The 26,134-nt window shown below is 41.5% G+C and overlaps 1 protein-coding gene across 1 annotated transcript in view; it reads left to right on the top strand.

Moving 5' to 3' along the window:
- Positions 1-22,251: 22,251 nt before the first annotated feature.
- lsamp (limbic system associated membrane protein) overlaps positions 22,252-26,134 on the top strand; it is a 484,055-nt gene continuing 480,172 nt past the window's right edge. The window contains exon 1 of the mRNA XM_085479337.1: positions 22,252-22,465. Within this exon, the coding sequence (XP_085335463.1) occupies positions 22,402-22,465 (64 nt within the window). The 5' untranslated portion in view covers positions 22,252-22,401. The remainder of the gene's footprint in view (positions 22,466-26,134) is intronic.

Here is a 26,134-nt window from a genome sequence, read left to right as displayed (position 1 = left end):
ATAATTATTATTTACCCTGACACCACAATTTCACGATGCTTATTTGATGTTTGTCAAAAAATAAAAATCCAGGAGGACTCTGAAAGTGTTTTTGCTCTGTAGGAGCTCTTGGTGTTCACAAAGTATCTTTCTATTTATCCTGGCTGGCTCACCTGCTGGATCTCCAACTGGCTACATTATTTGTGTTGATCAGTCTATTACAATGATGGGCAAATAGCTATTCTCTTGTATTTATTCACTTTTTGGCAAGGATCTTTGAGCCACAGCCAAAGGTAGATATTTACATAACTGCCAGCTACACACACACACACACACACACACGCACAAAATCCTCCACATTAAACGAGGTTATTCACAAGAATTTCACCAGCGAGCTTAGTGACTGCCATTAGCAGTGATGCCATGGCCAAACGAGCAGCTTGAAACAGCAGAAGGACCCTGAATAGAACCAGTTGGGCGATAGCAGACTCTTTCCAAAACGGAATGTATGAGACTTGCAAAGGGCGTGATGCTGTTAAAAAAATGAAAAAATAAGGACACAGTGGATTTGATGATGAGTCAGAGAAAACAAGAGAGTTTCTGACTCGATTTACGTATTATGTAATTTGCAGGAGTGATCTGTGATCATTAGCATTAATCTTGACAAACAGTCAGATATCCCTCACGTATGTTTCAATAATTTTATATCATGCAGCTGCAGAGGACATTTATTCAAATATTACTGCTTTTTTGTTTCGTTTTCATGAAAAACGATCCAAAATTTATATTTTAAAAATTGAAAAAGATCAAATAAAATACTGTATAAAATTTACTGTGTGAAATACTAATACTCATGTCACTCACAACAGCTTCCTTAATAATGTGTAATGTTTATGCTACTAATATCACCACTCATGATAATAACAATAACCTTAATATTAATTTAAATCAGCGTTTGGTGTCTTGATGGAGCAATGGAAGTCACGACAGAAGACAAGGATTACCATTTATGTACCCTGGCTATTTTTATATTTGATTCTAAGCAGACTGACTTTGTTTGAAGTTAGGCTGAAGTGGTCATTCCAGAAACTGCAGTATTTAACTTATCTGCTCTGGTTGCTAAACACCAATTCAAATTAATTAATAACACTAAGGATGGAAAAATTTTCAGAAATGTTTTTTTCAGCACTCATAAACACGCACAAAGAATTCCAACAAAGTTTATAAATGTTTGTAGGAACACATTTATCTCTGAATCAAAACATGATGCCGTGTCCATTTTACTGTAGGTCTCTCTGTGAGTATTGCCATTCCCTCAGCAGCCTTTCAGGCAGTAATTTTGGAAAATAGACTGATTCCCCTGCTCCACTCTGAATAATTTCATGCTGCACTTATCCTTGAAAACAAACGTCAGTGGCAAACAGGAAAATAAAGAAACAGGCATGGGAAGAAAGATTACTAAGATAACAGCCACACAACCAACTCCACATTATCACATGGTGATAAATGGAAACTTTAGGAAGATTAATGCAGATTTGGTCCAGTTTAACAATTAAAGTCCTAACATTACTATTATTCTATTATTATTATGAATATTAGAAATTAAGACAATTTTATTCTGTGAGAGAAGATTGAATGTCAGTCAGACAGTACATCCAGACACCACACTGATGTTCTTACATTATCAGTAATTTAAAAAAAATAGAATAAGTAAAAACATAAATGTAACAACAAAACTTTCAGTGGTTGTGTGATGCCCAAACCCATGGCACACTCTACTAAAGTCAGTAACTCTTATGTCCTTCATCTAAACACAGTGACACACTTTAGTTTATAATAAGGTTATTGATTCGTTTAGATACATTTGTTCTATTTGAAGTGTGGACATTTAGTTTACTTATGTATTTATATAACTCATTTGTTATTTTTAGTGTCATAGTGATCTGATCACCCATTATATATACACTTGTGTGTCATTTCCTGGTTAGTTCAGTTATGTTTGTTTGGACAGAGAGTAGGTTGAGTTCAGTCTTGTTTTTTTAACCTCTTTTATGAGCTTGGAATTTATCTTTTTTTTTTTGGTAAATATCTTTTTGGGTTAAATAAAAAAAAAAAACAACAACAAAAAAAAACACACAGCCTGTTTTTTTAATCATTCCTGTGAGTCCTCCTGCTTCTAAATCGGTCCATCACAGGCAGCGAGATAACAATCCTCAGAATGTCAATTTTGAGGATTTTTTCTACTCAAATGTTTATCAAACTTTGCTTCAAATCAGAGAATCAAACATGTTTTAAAAATTCACAGCGCTCTGCAATAAAGTATCCTGAGATCCCAAAAGTGTAGCAGCCTCAGCATTCAGTCAAAAGCCAAATACAGCTGTAACATTTCCCTTTTTAGATGTGCATCATCTTCACTACAGTGTCTCAGAAATACTACACTCTCGCCAACGTTTCCAAAGGAGCTGAATCGACCTTCTTTATGGCTCAGAGCACAAAAGAAAAAGGGTAGGAGGAAGACAAGCACTACTCAGAGAAAACAGAGACAGTAAAATTTGAAAACGGGCTTTGATTTTGTTTTTGTTAGGAAGAAAATGCTCTGCCTGCATAAAATGGCGTGGTCAAAAAGTAGTGTAAAAATACAATGGGTAGAAGGGAAATAATTAAATGAGATGAAGAGAGGTAAAATGAAGGAAAACAGAAAAAAGAAAGCAGGAGTAAAAACAGACTAAATGCTGTGCCATGCAGGTCATGCAGACAACAGACATCATCCTTTTTATTATGTAGAAAAACTGACTTTTTCCCCAAACTACAAATAATAATGGTAATAATGGTATAATATGTGTTTCTCACTCTGTACAGTGTATGTGGTTGTTGATAGTGCAACCACACATACGATAAACGTTTACATTAATGATACTTTCTAATGATAATGATTCTTTTGGGTTATTCTGTTTTTAATATATTAATAATGTGTGCACCACTGGGGACAATTTACAATTTATTACTAGAGGACAATGCTAGTATTATTTAATGCTACTGTAAAAAAAATCTTACTAACTCATGTCAACAGTCTTTGAATGCATTGGTCTTCATTTAGTGTGTCTTTAAACTCTGATGTTGAGGATCTACTGGAAATACATCTGTTTAGAGCTGCTTATTGAGTATTTACATTTTAATTTCAGCCATTAATACAAAGCCAGGTTACTTCATCGTGAAGCCTAAATTGACATCCATTGACTTCCTTTGACGTTACTATACTGGCAATAGTTAGTGCAGTAATTATGGAGACTTACTTTAACAGATATAAACTCGATCTAAACAATGGGTGGAATTGCAGTTCTAGTTATTGATATATTATTTTTGTAAATCTTTTGATTACCACATGAAAAAAAAAGGTCAAATTTATTTTTCTGCAGTTTATAGAAACTGAGAAAATTCTTCACTTTGAAACCTTTGTTGCCATCTTAATTTATCGCCAGGGTCTGTGAGGCAGAAAGAGGCACCGGGACACTGTTTTTTAAGAGGTGGTGAGTGATAGAGAAGGGTATCAGGCTATTGCGCTTTTACAGCAAAGAGGAGGCTCACAGCACTCTGGCCACATATAAAAATTGTGAGCATTTGTTCCATTGCAATAAAGCTTCTGTTCCAATATTTTACAGCATTTGTTTTATGTGTACTTTGTGGAGGTATGAAGTGAGAGCAGAAGATGTAAAAAACAAAACAAAAGAGAAAAGTAAATATTTGATGTGGCAACTTGTGGGCCTTTCTGGAGATCAATAATATACTGACTGCAGCATGACTCGGTATTACTTCAGAAAAGTAATACAGAGTTGATTTGTTACGATGAAATCTTGATCTAAAGCCTATTAGAGTATTTGATATACTAGTTCATAATTTAATTATAAACTTCACTTAAACAAGTTCAGACCACAAACACACACACAGACACACAGGCATGATTTTCCCCAGTCTCATGTTTTACTTGTAATCCAATCGATAACAATATAAATTTGTAAAACAATATAAATTAACATGTCCCTGTCCTTCAATCTTTCATCTCAAAAAGCACAATTTCAAAATGCTGTAACTTTAAAAAAGAATAATTAAATATTCTGACGCAGCAGAGCCATAAGAAAACGGTACTCATTTAATCAGAGTATAATTTCACTAAACTCATAATTTAGAAGCTGCAGAGACATAAACCACAGAGGCAGAAATTACCCCAGATCACTGCAATGGACTGGTGAGTTGTCTTGGCTTTACCCCATTTCACATTTTATAGCAGCTGAGACAGGTATTCAGTGACACAGCATTCAATAAGCATTTGGGAAAATGATGGAAGTGGGAGAAAGGAATAATCTAGGAATGACTAGGTTATTTTCATGGGATAAATGAAAGGTTACATAGGTTTAATGAGTCATCTGCTAAAATCCCAACAGGGAACTCTCATGCGCACCTGTTGTCAAAACGGTCTGAAAGTAAAGCCTGGAGAGTCTTCTTTGACATGTTATGTTCCAGGCTCTCCAAATGTCTCCCAGTTTTCCTGCTTTATGCCACTCTTTCCTCTTTCAATCATGGCATGACATTCTTGTCAAGATGTTAATGTTTTGCACCATAATCACTGCATGACAGAGAATTGTAGGCACAGAGACACAGTTCCCACACCCCAGCTGCGTGCTGTTTGATACCTGCTGTGCTTCACAGAATACCATCTCTACTGCCTGTGGTGGGATTTGTTGGTGCTCCTTTATGCTTTCCAACTCGAAGTGTGTTTCAAATTCATTTTAATAAAGTTTCCAGACTTTACCGTGGTCAGTCCTGCTTTTAGCAGGATATCTAATGATCAACTTCCCTTTTGCTAACACTATGCATATATTGTATTTTGACTATAGGGACTATTTTGTTCCTTGAGACACTATTGGAATAATAACATTTTCAACCTAAACCTAAAATAGAGAAAAATAAAATAATTTTAAGTCACGAGTGAACCAGCACGATCAACAGAACTCACCTTCATGAAATGGAGTCATTAACATTGCTATTTGTGTGGAAAAAACAAGTCAGCTTGCAAGTCAAGAGTAGAAATATATAAATATACAGATGACAGCCTGAAACACATGTGAAGTATCCTAGAACTGCAGCATAGGCACTATGTAAATAACACGGCTTATCTCTAGTTTTCCAGAATCGCTATAAACATTACTGAAGCTAAACTGTAACCTTTTGTGAAATTGAAGTTTTCCACTGCTGTTTGATTAATTTCAGGCTTTTCATTGGCATTACAGAAGAAACTAATAGGCTGTAAAACAAAAACTGCAGATAACAGATTTTGTTAAAGTTCATGCTTTAGAAGAGTTCAGGCAATTACAAGAATGCAAAGCGTAGAATATCAGACAGTGGTTATCTGGTGGCTGATCCTCTGTTGCCTGCAATAACTTTCTTTACATCTGGGGTGCAGTTCCTGTGATGTAGCTTGCTGTTTTAACATTTTCAAATATAGTAGGTTGGGCTTTGGATAGAGCTATAAGCTTTTTTTATTTGTTCAAGTTCAAGTTCAAGGTTCAAGGTTCTTTATTTGTCACATGCATAGTTATACAAGTATAACACACAGTGAAATGTAGCCTGACACGCTCCTCGACATGTGCAAAAAAATTGGGGGGGGTGTAAAGGAAGAACATTATATATATATATATATAGTATTATATATAGTATATTGTGGCGGACCACCAGGTGGCTCCACTCACACCCAAGTTGAACGGAAGTGTTGGGGTGGAGATTTTGGCGCTCAATATATGTGAAGTTCTGAGAGTCAGTTAAAAAAGTTGGAGTGAGACACAGAGACTTCTCCTGTCGTTATTACATACCTCCACATTGGTGACCCCTGTAGCGAACATGCTAAGGCTCGACGACAAAGCCAGCTCCGGCCTGGAAGCATCGGCTGCCGCCGGACTTTCACCTCCGCCGATGGCTGCGTTTGCTGTGGCGCTTAAATTGCCTCCGGCTTAAATGGACTCCGGCTCACAGAAGAGCCTTCTTCTCCCGGCTGGCTCGGACAGGCTAGCTGAGGGCTGTGGGCCATTGCTAACAGCGGCTAATGGCTCTCCCATCAAAACCTTCGGTGAAAGGTTGGTGACTGTTTGCTTTCACGACCGTGACTTTCAGTGGAACTTTGTTGTTGCTGCTAGCTCTGTGCCTATAATAGGCGCTGATTTTCTTTGTGCTCACAGACTGCTGGTTGATGTTGCTAACAGACGTTTAATTGATGCTGTGTCATTTTCCTCATTACCCTGTTTGACTCGGGGTGCTCAGCCCGTGGTGCATGCTAACTCAGTAGATTCAGGTGACGTTTTTCAGTGTTTGCTTTCTGAGTTTCCCTCACTCTCTGTCCCCACTTTCTCGAGCACTGTGACGAAGCATGGGGTGGAGCATTACATAACTACAGTAGGGCCCCCGGTGTTCGCGCGCGCGCCGCCTCGACCCTGCCAAACTGGCTGTCGCTCGGGAAGAATTTGCCACCATGGAGCGTCTGGGCATCGTGCAACGTTCGAACAGTGCCTGGGCTTCTCCGTTACACATGGTGCCTAAATCTGATGGTCGGTGGCGACCTTGTGGGGATTTCCGCCGTCTTAATAATGTCACAGAGAACGATCGTTATCCCATTCCCCACATCCAAGATTTTTCCGCCCATCTTGCGGGGACCTCGGTTTTTTCGAAGATCGATTTGGTACGGGGATATCACCAGGTTCCCGTGCGCGCGGAGGATGTCCCCAAAACCGCCGTAATTACACCTTTCGGCCTTTTCGAGTTTCTGCGCATGCCGTTTGGCCTGAAAGGTGCCGCCCAAACCTTCCAGCGGTTGATGGACTCGGTCTTGCGCGGGCTGCCCTTTGTTTTTGTATATCTTGATGATATACTGGTGGCCAGCAGCTCGAAGGAGCAGCACATGTTCCATCTGCGGCAGGTTTTTCAGCGTTTGGCGGCGCATGGACTGATTATTAATCCGTCTAAATGCCAGTTTGGGTTGCCCGTTCTCGATTTTCTTGGGCACCGTATTTCCGCCGAGTGCGCGGTTCCGTTGCCTGACAAAGTCCGAGCTGTTTCGGAATTTCCGCGTCCCACGAATGTTAAGTCACTGCAGGAATTTTTGGGGATGGTGAATTTTTACAACCGTTTTCTCCCCAGAGCGGCACATCTGCTGAAGCCCCTTTATGGGGCGTTAAAAGGTAAAAAAGCTAATGACTCCGTTGACTGGTTTCCGGAAAGCATCCAAGCGTTTTCTGATGCTAAGTCAGCGTTAGGTAATGCTGCCCTTCTGGCCCACCCATCCCCCTCAGCGCCGATTGCGTTGACCACCGATGCGTCCGACATAGCGGTGGGTGCGGTGCTGGAACAGCGAATCTCGGGTGTCTGGCAACCGCTCGCCTTTTTCAGCCGTACGCTACGTGACAGCGAACGCAATTACAGCGTTTTTGACAGGGAGCTACTGGCGCTCCACCTGGCGACTCGTCATTTCCGTTTTTTTCTCGAGGGTCGTCACTTTACCGCATACGTGGACCACAAACCCTTGACGTTTGCCATGTCCAAGGTTTCTGATCCATGGAGTGCACGCCAGCAGCGCCAGTTGGCAGCCATTTCTGAGTTTACCACGGACATTTGGCACGTGGCTGGTAAATCCAATCATGTGGCTGACTGTTTGTCCCGTGCGCTGGTTTCTCCCGTCTTTCTCGGCATAGACTACTCCGCCATGGCTGCCGATCACAGCGGTGACCTGGACATCCTCGCGCTTAAATCCACCCAGACGGGCCTCATACTAGAGGACAGACCCGTGCAGGATGGTGGTCCCCTCCTCGTCTGTGACGTTTCCACCGGCCGCCCTCGCCCAGTGGTTCCCGCTTCCTGGCGTCGTCAAGTTTTTGACTCGGTACATGCTCTCTCTCATCCAGGGGTCCGGGCCTCTGTTAAACTGGTCAGCTCTAAATTTGTTTGGCCAGGCCTTCGCAAATCTGTTAAGGAATGGGCGTCGGCGTGCATTCCCTGCCAGCGTGCGAAGGTTCATAAACACACCAAGGCGCCCCTGGAGCCGTTCTTCATACCCGGCAAACGTTTCGATCATGTGCATGTCGATCTGGTGGGTCCTCTGCCGCAGTTACAAGGTTTTACGCACCTTTTGACTGTTGTTGACCGGACCACCAGGTGGCCGGAGGCGGTTCCCCTGGCGTCCACTACCGCAGCAGTGGTGGCCAAGGCGTTTTTGTCAAGCTGGGTCTCGCGTTTCGGCCCACCCGCAGACATTATGTCAGACAGAGGCCCCCAGTTCATATCCGAGCTTTGGTCGGCCATGGCTGATGGACTGGGGGCTAAAGTCCACCGCACAACCGCATACAACCCGCAAGCTAATGGGATGTGTGAACGGTTCCACCGGTCGCTTAAGGCTGCTTTTCGCGCCTCCTTAAAGGATGGCAATTGGGTTGACCGCCTCCCGTGGGTTTTGCTTGGGCTGCGCTCTGCGGTTAAGGAGGATCTCGGCGCTTCCCCAGCTGAGCTAGTGTTTGGTCAGCCCCTCCACGTGCCTGGAGAATTCTTGCCCGAAAATCCTCCTCCCTGCTTCGATCCATCGGTGCTATCTCTCAACCCGCTTTTGCACTCGCTTCGGGTTCCTGGTCCGGTGCACCATTGCGTGCCTGAAACCTTTGTTCCAAAGACTCTAGAGGCTGCTAAGTTTGTTTTTGTCAGGCACGATGCCCACAGGACACCGCTGCGGCCGCTGTATGACGGCCCAATCAGGGTTATTGAACCGGGCCAGGAACATTTTGTTTTGGATTTTGGGGGCCGAAGGGAGACTGTGTGTGTTGACAGACTTAAACCTGCACATGTTCTTCCGGACAGTAATGTAGTGCCGGCCCAGGCCCCTCGCCGTGGCCGCCCTCCTTCGATGGGGTTGACAGACTCTGGTTTTCCCCCCAGGACTACCCCCGGACCACCGGCGTTTGAGCCTCCTCCTGCCTTTCCTGCTCGCCTTCACCAGCCTCGTTCACAGGATGGACCTTCCTCTGCATGTTCTCTCCCTCCCAGGTTCAGTCGTTCGGGTCGTTTGCTTAGACCCAGGGTCCTGGACTGAATAGGGACCTAACTGTGTGTTCGGGGGGGTATGTGTGGCGGACCACCAGGTGGCTCCACTCACACCCAAGTTGAACGGAAGTGTTGGGGTGGAGATTTTGGCGCTCAATATATGTGAAGTTCTGAGAGTCAGTTAAAAAAGTTGGAGTGAGACACAGAGACTTCTCCTGTCGTTATTACATACCTCCACAATATAGTATATACATTGGGTGAATGTGCAGTAGTAGCAGCAAGCAGGTGAATTCTGTACATTAATATGAATAGACATCTGACTATTTTACAGGATAGACAATATAAACATATTTAAAATTAAAGGAATTGAAATGTACATTGTGCCTTGGTTTAGTGTCTGGAAGAGTCCTGACTCAGTCAATTATAGATGATGTGAGAGGGCGGGTGTGTGTGTTTAGGGCACGGATGGCTTGGGGATAGAAGCTCCTCTTGAGTCTCTCTGTCCTTGCCCGGATGATGCGGAACCTTCTACCAGATTGCAGAAGTTGGAACAGTTTGTTGCCAGGATGGGACGGGTCCTTCAGTATCTGCGCTGCTCTAGTCCGGCATCTCCTGGTGTAGGTGTCCTGAAGCGGGGGGAGAGCAATCCTGCAGCAGCGTTCTGCTGTACGGATCACTCTCTGGAGAGCTTTTTGGTCCTTCACACAGCTGTTCCCAAACCACGATGTCATGTTCTGTGTGAGGATGCTCTCCACAGCGCCTGTATAGAAAATCCTGAGGATCTTTGGAGAGACCCTGAACTTCCTCAGTTGACGTAGGTGGTACAGGCGCTGCCTAGCCTTTTTGGTCTGGACCTGAATGTGGGCAGCCCATGTCAGGTCTGAGGAGATGTGGACACCAAGATACTTGAAGGACTGCACCCTCTCCACTGGAGCTCCATTGATGATAATGGGCTTGTAGTCTCTGTGCTGACCCCTTCTGAAGTCCACCACCAGCTCCTTGGTCTTGCTGACGTTCAGCTGGAGGTGATTGTCCTGGCACCATGATGCCAGATTCTTCACTTCATCCATGTAGGCCGTCTCATCGTTGTTGGAGATGGCACCCAACACCACTGTGTCGTCAGCAGTGTTGGGTAAGTTACTTTAAAATAGTAACTTAGTTACATTAATAGTTACTTCTCTCAAAAGTAACTCAGTTACTTCAAGTTACTCGTTACTTTCAAAGTAACTAGTTACTAGGGAAAGTAACTTTGGTTTTACTCAGAATTCTCTTGTTAATGTGTTGCTTCCATAACTTTGCCAGTCTTCTAGCTTGTTTACTTGCCACAAGTGCACTGTGCCACCGACCAATAGAAAGAAAAAGATAATGTGCACATTTCCACGAGAGGAATCCCACGCCTGGACCGTCATTGACTGCTGCCATGATTCTAGCCTACGTCACAGAGTCATGTGCGCCTTTTACATCCAACACAAAAACTGCAGTCGTGGTGCTTTGATTGTACTCAGAACTCAGAAATTCTGCCTTCTGAATAGGAAGATGTAGGCAACACCAGACTGCAGATGAGCTGCATACAGGGCTGGACTGGGACAGAAAATTGGCCCGGGCATTTTGACTACCACCAATATAGGAAAAATCATAAAGCCTTTGAATGAAAATAAACACTGTTGTGACAGTGATGTACACTGTTTTGATGGTATATATGCATCAATCTATCAATCGTTTGTTGTAAGATTCAGATAATTATTTTTTAAAAGCGAGACATTTTAAATGAGAATAAGAAAGAAAAGTATTTCTTTGTGCCCCCCTCTCGCTGTTAATGCCCTACATGCCCCCCTGGCAACACTTTGCTAGGCCCGCCCCTGCACAGTTACCAACTGTCAGCTGCTTAGAAAAGGATCCTGGGGTTATTTGTCTCTCAGAAACAGTTCATAACTTCCCTTCAACTCATTCATGTCACCTAAAAGGTAAACCTGTTTCTCCTTCACCTGTTCAGCTCTGATGATCCAGTAAGGACATCTCCTGGTTTCGTCTTCATGTTTCCCTCTCACCACATATCCAAACCATATCATGACCAGCAGCTTTTTTGCAGCTGTGGCTCCAGCAAACATCAGCTGATACTAGAAATTAATATTAAATAAATTCTAACAACAGCTGATCAAGCTTAAACGTGCTGCTGCTGTTTAGCGCGACATCCGCTGGTTTCTTCTTTCGGAGCAAAGTGAGCGATAAACAAACAAGAGAGACGATCAGCTGATCATTGATCAGTTTCATGATTGTAGAAGTAGAAACGGGAGAGGGAGGGGGGAGAATGAAAGAAGAGGCAGCTGTGCAGCGTAAACACAGAATAACTTCAGCTTTGTGTCTTTTTCATTGTAGCTGAATTACGGGACAAACTGTTCCTTTTCACCTCAATAAGAAACGCTAATATTTCTCTGAATACCAGACGGGACGGTTGGCAACTCTAATAACTTATGAACAAAATAAAGTTCAACATCAGTAACTTCATAGCACCACCCAGCTGTATAGAAACTCCGTCATGCTAGCTAGTAGCAGTACGGAAAAAGTCAGAATAACGAAAATAAACTCCACCTAAACTTGGTTCATATCTGACCCAGAGAGACTGCAGGTCATAACTTCTTACCTGAAGTTCAGTTCACACTTGGACCGGCGGCCGCCTCGGGTCCCCTTTCCTTCATCCACCTGCTGCCTCCACCACTTGCTAATGTTACTGAATCTGTGGAAGCTCCGCGATAGCCACCACTCGAAGTAACGAGTAACGACCCTATCTAAATCCCAGTAACGAGTAACGCGTTCCTGATTTTGGCATAATAACTAGTTACCGTGCTCGTTACCACAATAATAACGTAGTTACTGTAACGCGTTACTTAATAACGCGTTAGTCCCAACACTGGTCGTCAGCAAACTTCACAATGGTGTTGGAGCCATGGGTGGCCACACAGTCTGAAGTGTAGAGGGAGTAGAGCAGTGGCGAGAGGACACATCCCTGAGGTGCTCCTGTGTTGATGGTGATGCTGTTGGAGAAGCACCTGCCCACCCTCACCACCTGAGTTCTGCCAGTGAGGAAGTCCAACACCCATGCACACAGACGGCTGTTAAGTCCCAGATCCCTCAGCTTTGTGAACAGTCTGCAGGGCACTATTGTGTTATTGAAAACAATATCTATAGAAATTCACTGTCTAATGGGGTAGGGATGATTTGTTGCATTTTGTTTGTCTACTACCTACTGGCTACATGCAGTTTTTTTTTCTCTGCGTAATGTGTGGCCAAGCTGAGCTGGTGAATATTTGTAGCACTGAAAGTAACTTCCATAAATGTGGCCTTCAGCAGGGTACGTCTGCTAGCCTGAGTGGGAACTAGGTTCTGCATGAAACCTTTTCACTATAGACATTTTGAATCATAGCAGGAAAAGTAAAGATGAGACAAAGTTTGCAAATCTGCATAGCCAATTCTATGGAAGAAGGCACTGAAGTCCAATGATACCAATAATGAACAAGCTGAAACAGCAATAGTGCCAGTGGCTGGAGCTCTTTTAAGTTACCAATTAGTTGTACCTGTGCTTTTAAATGTTGAACATAGCTGTTTTGGGAGGTTTTTTGCACACATAACATTAGCCGTCCTCATTATCCAATAATCCACTGTATGTTTGTGATTTTCACAAATGTTCACGATTGCCCTCATCATCGGAAGCAAGTAGGGTCATCAAATAACCCTTATGAGAGTCAAAAATACTGTGCACTGATCCATACAAGCTATCTGGTCTTTAAGTGATGACGTGATGAATCCTGCTTCTGAGCCCAAACTACCCTCCGTTTAATAAGGCTGTTGTGTTTTTAGCATGTTTTAATGCTCTTGCTCTATTTAATTTAAAAAAAGCCCCTAAAACCAGTCAGTGATCACTGTCGGCCTCACTCGATTTTTATTACCAGTATTCATTTTAAAGCTCGGTTTTTAAAACCTTACGATGTAATTAAAGCCCAGCCTATGCAGCAGTATATCAATGACTAACCTCATATTGTGGATGGATCATTCGAGTTGTTTTCCTGACTGAAGTTTGATCGGTTTAAAGCGTCCTGCCATGTGATTGCATTTGTTCCTGACCATCGGGAACCCTCAAGTTAACTTTTATCGAGTGGAAAAAAGTTCATCCTCCAGCTTCACTGTTTATATTATGCTAAGATAGCTGTGTCGCTAGCAATCACGTAGCACATCATTATATACCAGCTAGCAAAAATTCAGTAACCCCACAAATGCCACTGCTGTTTACTTTGCTGTCTTCATTCATGTCGGAAGTGATAGCAGAGGTGTACGTCTTAATTGGTTTCAGAAATCTCTCAGTCAGAACATGGTGTGTTATATTTAGATGGAAACTAGCGAGCTAACTCCCTGGTAACTTCTAACTCCATTCCATTTTCATGGATGCCTGGATGTTAAACTTAATTGTTACCCCTGGTAGAGCAGCCACACTGATCACTTTATTACAGATGAAAGAATTTAGACAGTTTTTCGACTCTCAGTGATCCTGCAGTGATCGTTTGCCTTAGGGACCTGCAGCGGAGTTTGGGCCCAGACGCGGCTAATGACGTCAGACTTGAAGACTGGATTGCAGCTAATCAGTAATTACAGCAACACTTGGCTACAAGACTAAAGGAATGGTAGATTAAAGACTTTCATCACTTCACAAGCATAAACTATAAACCTTGCTTTATAATAACAGACATAGCACATAGTCTTACGTCTATTCCAAAAAGGCTTCTAAAATTGCAAAATTGTTTGCGCTGACTGCTAATCTTATATTTCTGCCACCTTTGACAGACTCTGTGAATAATTTTGTTTTACTCTGAACTTCTTTCTCACCCAGTTAAAATACTCCCAGTGACCTTTTAACCTGCTGAACATGTATATATTACAGCATCAAATTCTTCCTCTACTACAATAAGATTATAAAAGATTTTATTGGCTTGTGGCTCATCATCATTCAGGTTGTAAATCATGTTTTTAAAAAGTAACTAAGTAACTAAGTAATTAATTACTCTTGAAAATAAGTAATCAGTAAAGTAACAGGATTACTTTTTGGGGGAAGTAATCAGTAATTAGTTACTGATTACTTTTTTCAAGTGACTTGACCAACACTGATGTGGACAAACACAAACTGCTCTGTAACCTGTAAAGAAACCCGCAGGAGTTTCTACCACTTACTGAAGTGTGATTTGGAAAAAAGTGCAGTAAGCACTGATTATCCTCTGAAGAATGAAAACCTCTGCACCATGCTCATCGTCAACTGTTGTGCCGAGGTACTACTAGATGTCTATGAGCTTCTTTTTATTTATTTTATTTACTTAGTCTTAAATACAGAGTATATGCTATTCCGTCTGTGGTGAGGGAAATATTTTTAAAGTCTTTAATGAGGCTACTTCCTCTCCCCTCTGTCTAATCCTTTCGAGGTGATTTATGTCTACAAAACATGCACATTGTGCCTTAGTTAATAATGTAGTTCATGGTGTTGGTAGGATTTAATGAGAGTTTTTCAATAAAGAACTTGTCAAAAAATGATTTTTTGAAACAACATTTAGCTTTCAAAGAAATGTCGTAATTTCAAAGAGGTTTTAAACAAGTGTTATTTTGGGAACTCAGCTATCACCATTCTTGCTCATTGTCTTATGCAGTCTTGTTTCTATAAGGTATCTTTGTGCTGAGATAAGAGTGTGGAATGTGGGGACAGGTCCTGAGAAAAAGAACCATCTTTTCATTTTACATAACAGGATGTTGCAAAGGATGAATAATCACTATAATGCACTAGCAAACACTAACACACACACACACACGCTCATGCAATGATATGTACACAACAATCTCAGTCCAATTTTTGTTTTGTTACTGTAACATCTGTGACTCTACAGACAACAGCAGACTCCTACACATTTTAAGTGTTGATTTTCCACGGAGACTCCGGATGGATACGCTCTGATTTTTCACAGTAGTGTTCCGATGAGATCATTTCATGGTTTAGAAAGCTGTGCGTGCTTCTGTCTGTGTAGGTGTTTGTTTGTGGATGCGTGTGTGCGTGGAGGGTTGGGGGCTATGATTGTGTTTGCGTTCTTATCTTTCTTGTTTTGTTGGTGCAAATGGCTAAAATTATACTGTAGTTAACAAATACATACAGAAATGATGAAGTCAGCTGATTTGAGCTTAAATCAGATTGGTTTGCAAATAGAAATTGCTTTTAAGTGCTTTTGCATCCCCCCTATTCCATATTGACTCCTCTAACATGCATTAAAACATCTAGCTCTAGCTGTAAGGAGAAAAGAGCTTCATTATTCAGCCTGCTGGTATGCTTAGTCCTGAGAGGTTTGAAGAATCTCATATATCCAGATTGTTGACACTCATGCTCATCTGGTATGAAATGTCACTGTGTTTGTCATAACATGGACTGTTGAGACCTCTGGCTTCACTAAATAGATCACCAAGACTTTCTTATGACGAGTCAGTGACAGGCAGCTGAGTGGAACCAAGCAGAGGGGAGAAATCAGTCAGTTTGACAGTTCCCATCACACATCTCACACTCCTCACCCAAAAAGCAGGTGGAAAATGTATAATGTGTGTATGTGTCTACATTTGCAGGCAAGTCATTTAGCAGAAAAAAATATCACTCTTGAGTTTGTTTTACACACGAAGGAACTTTTTTTTTCTAATTATGTACTAGAGCGGATCCCAGTGATTTCACAGGAACTTACAGCAAGAGTGTTTGCCGGTGAAAGACTTCATAAGCGTGCTTTCATTTTATTTATTTACTTAATAGTATGTAAGAAAAAAAACATTATCAGTACATGTGGGTTTTCTGTATTTCCTGAAATAAAGAGCAACTTGAGGTGGAAAGAATGACAGTATAGAAAGATGCTCATTAGCGAAGAAGCAGCAAGTCTGCTTGGAGAAAGATGAAAAGAGCAAAAGGTAGATAAGAACAAAGGTGGACCTTCAGCTGCTGAACATGTCCACGAGGATCTCTGTTTGTGTTCATGCAGCAGGTATCTGTATCCTGTTTCTGGTTCAGTTACTCTCACTGGAGCAGAACGGTTTTTATTCAGCATGTCTCCCCACCTGTCTGATCCTATTAGACCACAACACGTCTGCTTAGCTGATCAGGGCTGGAACCCAGCAGAGTGTGAGCTGATGACTGTTGATAATGAAGAAAATGAGGATTAAATCACTTGGTAATAGAAATTAGATGAGTGCATGTGACCGCTCTAATGTAATGGTGGTTCAGACCATTTTTTTTTAAATAGGGCAAAGTACAGTAGCTCATATACAAATTCATTCCACATTATCCCATTATGCGAACATCGTGACTCCCTCTGTCTCTTCAACACTACCACCTCCAACAAACAAACACGCACTTCCATGTTGTGTCCTTTAAACCAGGACAAAGCTCCGTGTATCCTTCAGTCATGTCACTGTCTGTCTGTCTGCTTCATATCAGAGAGCTTTGAATAAAATAAATAAAACAACAGTGCCATTCTATTGAAAATAATTAGAGATGTTATTGTCCATTACATCCACAACTTTACATATAAATAATTTTTTAATGTGACATAAAAAAAGATTTATCTTGAATTGAATAATGTTTTATTTACTGTGAATTCTTTTAAGTTGTGTTTTTATGAAAGGGCTGAGGAAAGGTTATGGAAATAGGCTGATGGCTGCATTTCTGTTTAAGGAGTCAAAATTTCCCAGCATTCCCAGGCTTCCATTGAAGTTGCAGCTTGAGTAATTGTTCATCTTTATCTCCCTCTGCTCGGTTTTTTTCTGCTTCCTTTCTCCTACCACCTGCTCCTTTTGACAGTCTTCCTAACTGAGCAGCTACAGACAGTATGGTAACAAGTGTTAACCACTGTGCTGCTAGTTGTGAAAAGAAATAACATCAAATTACAAATGAGCCTCATTTGTGCAGCAGGTTCAGCTCAACAGAGCCTGAACACAGACCGAAAGGTAAACGAGTAAATACAGGTGATGAACAGACTCGATTATCTTTAACAGATGAGACTATTACATTGGAGCTTAAAGTTAATACGTTTCATCATATATATCTATATATCTATGTGCTCTCACATTTCATTAACCTTCACAATCATATATTCATTGACCAATTTCTTTTTTTTATTCGTTTTTAAAGAATGACAAATGCAGGATTAAAATGAATGCTTTACTTTGCCTTCCAGTTTGAATTGATGAAATATAATAACATAGTTAAAGCAGTGGTTTTGTATGGATGATGGTGATTTACTGTCTTAACTGAACCTGTGGACATTTTTTTTCACTAGATGGGCATCGTTTTTATTCCTCTGGCATCTAATATTGCTGTTCTGTCAAAGCCACTGGAATCTCAGAGTGCTTGTGTTTGGTCCTTGTAGTGTTGTAATACTCAAGGTATTGATAACTGTGAGAAAGCTCCCATTGAAACAGCTCTAATTACCAACTCATGACAAACAACAGGTATTTATCCAGAAGTATTTGGACAATGATATTCCATCTTCTTCCTCTTATCCAAGGCCAGGTCGCAGTGCAGCAGCCTAAGCAGAGAAGCTCAGACCTCCCTCTCCCCAGCCACCTCCTCCAGCTTGTCCGGGGGAACACCAAGGCTATCCCAGGCCAGCCGAGAGATATAATCTCTCCAGCGTGTCCTGGCCCTGAACGTTGGCCTCCTCTTGGTGGGACATGCCTAGAACACCTCACCCAGGAGGCGCCCAGGAGGCATCCTTGTCAGATGCCCGAACCACCTCAACTGGCTCCTTTTAATGTGGAGGAGCAGCAGCTCTACTCTGAGCCCCTCCTGGATGGCTGAACTTCTCACCCTACCTCTAAGGAATAGGCCAGCCATACTTCGAAGGAAACTCATTTCTGCTGCCATGACAATGATTGTAATTTTACTTCTGCGCAGTGCTATAGTGGGGTTTACACCAAAAATTCAAAATGTGATCAAAGTGCAGACATCCAGCTTTAACCTCACTCTCTGTCAGTTTCAAGGAAACTTCAGATCTTCCAGGATATTAACAAGACAGACGGGACGGCTCATTGGTGAGCCCCAATCACAGAGGATGTTGTAGTCCACTGAGAGTTACTGCTGATGCAGTTCCTGTTGTTCAGATCATCATTTTCGAATGATGCTCTTTAGAGAAAACTCACCACATTGATATCAAGCTTCTTCAAGACTTCATAGGAAAGATTGTTTGATTTATTCTTGTCAGCAACTTGTGATGCAGTGCTCGCAAGCACCGTTAGTGCTGTTAGTTACTGAGGATGTGTGACATTAATATGTGAAGCAATTAGTGGAGTTAAGCGCAAGAACAGTTAGCTTGTAATTAGCAAAGCACCATCTGTGGTTACCATGACGAGACATCGTGGTCGGTGTTACTTCATTTTGTGAGGTCGAATATTTTCATGAATCTTACTTTAAAGGCATTTTTATGATTTTGCCTGCAGTGTAGTGAACAATAACAAAGCCCGGAATATGTTTGCATTTCACATACCTCTATGAACGTTGCTCATAGTCAGATTTCGCACCTACATCTCTGATGGTTATACATTTTATGACTTTGCCCATGTTAGGAGCGCTAAGCTTGCATACATACATTTGGCACCACTACACCTACATATATTTAGAAGTTGTTTGTGCAGGCCTAAACGGAAGCCGGTACAGAAATGGGGAAGCTAAACCAGGGTAAAGGTTGTTATACAGAAATAGGAGAGGCAGATTACCACCCCAGATGGAAAGTAGCGGGCCAAGAGGATGGGACCAGCCCGTGTAAACACGACACAGGAAACTGATCTTTGACACCACAGTCGGGAACCCCTTTTACAGCTAAGAAACAGCAATGATGAAGTGAAGAAAAAACACTGTCATTTTAATCGCTAACTTTTTATTTATTATATTTTTGTAGCTGTATATGCTTGCCTCATCTATCTGTTCTCTCTATATTTGGGATGACCTCTGTTAGAACTGAAATCAAGCTCCCTGTTGGAAATAAAAGGCCCAGTGACAGAGTCCAGCACACTTTAACTATATCTGAACCAGAAGGTGGTGCTTTGCTCTGCAGTCATTTGGCTCTCTGCTGGATGTAAAGCATAATGAGACCTCAAAGTCTTTAGGGAAGCTCTCATAGGTTTTTCATGCCAGCTGAGGGCTGCAGTGTTGCAGCGGGGAGCTCAAGTCTAATAAGAGAAAAACAGTCATAAATCAAATGTTCTCAGAACAGGCACAGGTAATCAGCTGGGGTCTGGTGTGGTGGAAAACACTGGGGTGGAGTCACTAGAAATAGACAGAGCAACTCTTTATTGAGGACACAGACCAACAGCAAAACTAGAGCTCCAAGAGTCATTAGCATCAGAGTACCACGGAGCATCTGTGACTTTACTGTAAACGATTCCTTCCTGGAGGATGCAACGCAGAGTGGAGAGAGTGCTGTCTAATGTGGTGTCATATTTAGAGGTTAAATCAATAATTATCTTTTCTGGGCTGTATCCTGATACTTGATTGATGGAAGTTGAAGCTCACACTTTGGGAAGGAGTGCCGTCAGACATGATGGACTTTGCTCATCATTACTCCCCATGTGATTTTCGCAGCGGTACTTACAGGAATGGTGGACACAGCTATACACTCACTGTCCATTTTCCATGACCTTTGGACATTTTTTCAGTTTTATTCTCTTAAATCTAGAATGCAGTTGGAACAATCTTACAGTTATATCTCAACGTGACTTGTTAAAATCTGCAGGAGGCAGTAAACATACTGACCGCTCGTAGGAAGTAAATGTACCAGAATATTAATCGTTCTCTTCACATTTCACCTCTATTTAGCATCACATTGGCTTTTTGCTTTGAGGGATAAATGCCATCTAATGTGCAGACTTGCTGGGATGGATATTTTTTGCTCTCACAGGTGATGTTCAGAAAAGTTCAAGGCTGCAGCGCGTGTGTGAAAATGGCTACAGTTTGTTACCACTCCAAGCACCAAAAACGGGTGGCGGCAATCTGGATTTGAACAGAAGCTGCAAGCAACACCTCAAGATAACAGTTTAGAGCAGAGTCTGTGAAATAACTCAGAACTGACTCAACTCAACTCTAAAGTCTGTGAAATTACCAGCTCTTAATATTGCCTCTCTCTACTCTTTTTTTCTGTATAATTTTCTTTCTTTGATCTTTCTGTCTTCAGTCGTCACTTTCTCGTTATTTCTTTGTCTGCACTCTGAGGTGTGTCGATTATTTAACAGAATAACTAAGCCTGACGTGTGTTCTACACAGTCCTGTATCTATAGTCCATCATCACTGCAAGGCTACATACTTCCTCATCAGAGGGACCCAACAACTTCTAATCACAGTCGGCACAGGCTGAAATTCATTAGAATTAGCTTAAGGATTTCACACTCACATTCAAAGGTTTGCCTGAGGACAGAAACACTGTGGGCTGGAAATTAATTATGAATCAGGACACTTAGCGGTCAGGAGCTTTGACCTTGGCGTTCAGTGTTAGACATGAGTGGACGGCGCTCACTGTTAAAGGAATCAGAATGTTTCTTTTGAATTAATGGAAAGGAATAAAGATGGCATGTTCTGACTGACCAGGCCCCTGTAACAGCTGGGAAATCGCCCGGAATTAGTTAGTTTGATTAGAACGGCTACATTTAGCTCATTTCTGGATTCATAGGACATCAGTGTCTTATTCCAGAGTTGGCAACATTCCGGTTTTTTTTTTTTTTGCTTTGAAGCATGCAAAGTAATTAATGTGAAATAACCAAGCTAATAATTACAAAGAAAAGCGTTTAATATTCAACATATTTCAGTTTTTATTTATACATATCTTTATGTAATTCACATTGAGAGAAAGCTGAGAGATGGTCAGTGATTACCACATGTGAAGGACTAAGGCTTTGACTGAAGATTAGTATTATGAGCCTGTTTCGAGGCTTTGAGGAGCACTGAAGATATGAAGAGGTCCATAAACCCTTAGGTAGATATCCACATGCACAGAGAGCTCTGATATCCTGTGGATGTGAATAATGCATAAAAGCATAATACACTTTTCATCCATCTGGCCAATTATTTATTTCTTTTTAATTTTTTTTTTCTAAAACGAACTCGAACATGAAACGAATCTTCCGTCTGACAATCAGCACTCAGTTCTCTGACAGCGGGTTATATTTTTCAATGTGCCGCTTCGGTAGGATACCATCTAACCTTTGCTGCTGGCGTGTTATCATAAAAGCACTCCAAACTATAAATGAACACAGTGATGGAAACAGGTGGGGGAATGTAAATGAACTCTCTGAGCACAATCCCCCAGTGATATGAGGTCCTGTGGGTGAAAGCGTCACAGGTGAAAATGAGCAGAAAAGTGCAAATAATAACACGGAGCTCCAAGCAAGTGAGTCTTGTACAGGATGGCAGAGACACAAATTAATACTGTGACATTAAACATGTAGACTTTTTTTTTTTGCTAATTTCTCTGCATTTATAAAACAATGAGCTGGTCTAGAAAAAAAGTCAGTTGATGAAAAGCTTTGAGTGCAGTGAGGTCTTTATATATTTGGACTTAAGTGTTGCAACTTTGCATCTGAATGTCAGCACAGTGGGATAGTTTTGTTGTACTTCAGTCACATGTTGGTAGTTTTTGTGATTTACAGAGGCGAAATTACAAACAACGCGATGTAATTTCTTCTTTGCCTTGTGGCTGTGACTTGTCTGATTTCAGAATGAAAGTCCTGGTCTTATTTTGCATCCAGAAAAAAGAACCAAACTCATTTAAAAAAACCAAAAAACTACTGTACTCTTTAAAGATTTCGGAACAGCCTGCTGCAATTACAGTACAGGCGGTCACATAAAATATCGTATTAATATTGCGTATCTGTTTATAGTGTCTATATATTTTGTACCATATGAAGCCACATGATAGCCTTAATCCATACAGTACGAATACATGTAGAGATGTGAGTATGAAGGGATGAAATACGGGACATCCTTCTTTTTGAGTTCATATCTAAAATTGTGAATACCTGTAAAATATTTGGATCATAGCTGTAGTGCCGCCTCAAAGTGAGAGCCACCGGGGTGACTGTAACGTGGGTGAGATGGAAGATTCTCGGTAGGGGTCGCTAATGTCCGCGCAAAGGTAGCAGAAGAATCAGTGACGGTCTCAGGCTCTCCTACTCATCAGCTCCGCTCAGGCTGGGATTTCTTCCTGCGCTCCGCTTCATCTGCAGCGCTTTCTCGTCGGGAAACTTACCGCTAGAGACGGAGCCTCATCTGGAGGAGCGCGGAGCTTTTGCACCTGAGTGAAGGAAACCATGGCTTACTTCTGGATACACACCGCGTGGATCGCCGGCGTCGCTTTCCTCTTTGGATTTCAAGGCAAGGGACCGTTTTATTCTTTTCATTTGGTTTCCCGCTAGGAATCACTGGAGTTAAGAGGAAAATGACATCAACAGTGGATATTTAATGTGCGTCTGTCCGTCCGGTGCTGACTCGAGTTGTGAAGGTATGTGAAGAGACTTCCCTTCCTGTGAAACACCTGACAGGAGTGAAAGAAAGGTGTGGAGTCCTCGCGGTGAAGCTTTGGTCTGAATAAAGTTAGTGGTGAGTGTCTCGGAGCTGAGCTGACAGCAGTGAGCGCGCAGTAGCGCCCTGTGACACAGAAAAGAGCAGCACTGGAGGCTGATACCCCTGACAGCTTCACTTGAGTCTCCTCAGCAGGGGAGTAGAGCATTGCAGAAACGTGGAGGGTGCTGGACTGTCAGCTCAACAGTTGTGGTTTTGTAGTGACGCATACTGTAGATCAGTTTGGATCATTCGTTTATGATCCTTTGCAGTCTTTTTGGCACTGCGCTCATCGTGGCAATGAGCCCATTACTGTGGATATGTGATTCATGTGGACTGTTGAGGAAGGGAAAAAACAAAACAGTGTGTGGTAGAAAACGAGTAAAAGAGGATAGTATGTTTGCAGTTAAAGGGGAGATTGGTTTTCGTGTCTTCTCGCTTGTCTATTTTAGCAATTAAATGCCGGCTTTAACTAATGATGCTCTCCAGACTGTGAGCAGATCGGCACTAAAGGAATTTAGGAAGAGAGTGGTGACAGAAGCTGCTTAGTCTGAACTGATGAGAAAAACATTTTTAGGTAAGAAAATATTATCAAATACTTAACAGTCAGCTGGAATAATAATAATAATAATAATAATAATAATAATAATAATAATAAGAAGAAGAAGAAGACGAATTAAAAGGTGATAGTCAGTGAGTAAGAGCAGTTAACACGTTTCTGTTTAAACCAAGGCACGTGCTGAAGTGTTAAGGATGAACACCACTGAGAGAACCAAGACCTCCATCACCTACAAAGCTGCCTTCCAATTATGTGCATAGATTAGCTTCACCCGCAGCAAATTCTTTTTTGGCAGGACCACAGATGCTGAGGAATGTGTGCATGTCAGTCAAACGCAAGCAAAAAAAAGCTTATGAATTGTTGATTGGTATTATATTTCAGGGGCGTTAGCACTTAACTCATTGATCTGCTGATGGAAGAAAATGATTTCCTGGCTTGAAGACAGTATGGAAACATCCATCCATACTTAAGCAAGTATATATGGATAAACAAACAACCTACTTATTTTAAAACCATTGTATTCTCCTCTAAAATGAAACAACATTCACTGACAATTCTGTGTGTCAGTGTGTGCATGTTCTCCGTGTGCTTGTGTGGGTGTCCTCTGGTTACTCTGGTTTCCTTCCACAGGCCAAAAACATTCTCGTACTTCTGAATTGGCCATACGTAGACTGTGAGAGTGTGTGGTTTCCTGTCTCTGTGTCTCAGCTCTGTGATAGACTGAAACTGATGTGTCCATCCCAGAGTGTAGCCCTCCTTATCATTTGACTTTTGTCAAGTGACCCAGACTCAAACTTGGATAAGCAGTTAAAAAAATGGATGGTGTAAGAAAGTGGTTGATGGATGCGTGCCGCCCACTGCAGCATGACATACTTACACTTTTAGAGTTTTTGCAGTATTTTGGTACATGCTGAGCATGTTTAATGATCAGCGACGGTACTAAAAACCACCTGGCTAACATTGTGTCGATACACCTGCAAAAAATGTTCTGACTCATCACAGCATTGACACGGGACCTCAAGGGGTATTGCTGGGTTTGTGTGGATGACTTGAGGCACATAGCAGTAAAATCTTGTAAAATTGCAGAATCTTTAACCTCCTAAGACCCGAACTCTTCCACGGCATGCATTTTTAATTTATCTTTGATATTTGGGCTGATTAGGGTCCGATGAATGTAAAAACAAAGAATTACCAGATTTATTTATTTTTTACCCATTTTTGCTTCTAAGAAAAATGAGAGCCACAAATAAGGATATTCGTTTAAAATTTCGATAGAACAGTAGCAGTATAATGTCTTTGTAAGTGGATATCAGGCCCTTGTAGAGCAAAATTGAGTATTTGGGTCTAAATAACCAAAAATGTGATGTCCACATATGTGGATGCCAGGTCCTAGGAGGTTAAAAAGTTTGCAACTAATAAGTAATGAAAAACAGTTCCCTTTTTACTGTGGGAAGAAAGAAGTCTTCAGAACTGAGTCAGTCTACAGAAAGATTGTCAGTGCTATGAATAAAAATTGGCATATGTCTACATTAGCAGAATTATTATGTTAGCATTGTGAAGAAGCCAGATGTAATCACTGCCTATTGTATTTTCTGTTCACTGAAGCATTATAATTTTGCTATTACTGTCATGCAGACCAATCACACTAGCTGTGGCGTGGGTTGCCACAGTTTGTAGTTACATGTTTAGGAGGGTGCAAGTCAGGTCGCGATGTGGTCAACAGTGTAAGCTATGCTGTAGGTAAGATTATGCCGCAGGTTACAGCCACAAGTATGGGACTACGCTATACTGAAGATGATGAACACAGTATTATGAATACAGCTTGACATTAGCCTCTACTATACAGCAGCGACAGACCAAAACCAAAAAGAAAATATAGCAGTTCGGGCAAAATATGAATTCATTTTGAATTTAAAATTGATTTAAAGATTTAAAATTGGAGAAATCTCTGTGCCCAGTGGACAAGGATGAAAATCAATGTTAGATGCCTGTGATCTTTGGGCCCTCAGGTGGCACCGCACAAAAAATGAGGTATGATTCTGTCATTGACCCATACCTGATTCCACGGGCTCGGGAACATGTTCAGAAACAACCCAGTGTGCCATGCATTCCACAAATACAGGTCAAATGTCTATCACGCAAGTTTTTTTCAATCATGGGTTTACAAGATTTGTAAATCACTGCATTCTGGTTTTATTCAAATTTTGCACAGTGTCTGAGCTTTTTGAGTGGACTTGGATTGTATTTTCCGAACTCCTAGAAAATAATGACTTTACCTGTTGAAAACCTGAACTGCACGAGTGAGGGGCAAAAAAAGAAAAGATAAAATATCTATAGTTAGGATTCCTGTCACTATCTCTTACATTAAACTACGAGTTAGTAAGCTGTCAAAGTTTTTCTTTTTTCTCTTTCCCTCCCCTTCAACATTTCTCTCATTCTCTCATGAGCTCCTTATTGTCCCTTAGTGGCTTTTTGAAAAAATCTTTGTCGACCAAAGCCATCCTTTCTTTGTTTATATCTAGACCTCTACTGGAATTATTTTCCCAGTGCTGCATGCGCATGACAGACAGTAAAATCATTGACTGCAGGCTGAGCCATTGTTTCCTCTGAGGGGAGCAGTGATAGCCATCTCTCTGCAAAGCTACTTTAAAACTGTCATCTGCTGTGACTTCAATTGATTTGGATGTTGACACTGTTTGCTGCCGGCTTTTCAAAGTGCAGCCAATGAACCAGACCGCCTGATAAACCAATTTCATGAAATAATATACTTGCATGAATGTGGGGTGGGCTTTTGGGAAAGACTTTGAATTTTATGTGTATATTTGCCCTTTTCCTTAATTATGTAATCAGCTCAGCTACTTTCTTCAGTTAACAAGTATTTATCAATCAATCAATCAATCTTTCTTAGCAGACTTGATGTCCAT

The sequence above is a fragment of the Copadichromis virginalis genome, linkage group LG14 (assembly GCF_057382275.1).
Source record: "Copadichromis virginalis isolate Kocher_CV1m ecotype Utaka linkage group LG14, C_Virginalis_male_GT1.1, whole genome shotgun sequence".
In the NCBI taxonomy this organism is placed as follows: domain Eukaryota; kingdom Metazoa; phylum Chordata; class Actinopteri; order Cichliformes; family Cichlidae; genus Copadichromis; species Copadichromis virginalis.
Note: the sequence above shows the minus strand (reverse complement) of the source record. Positions and strands in the feature narration are given on the sequence as shown.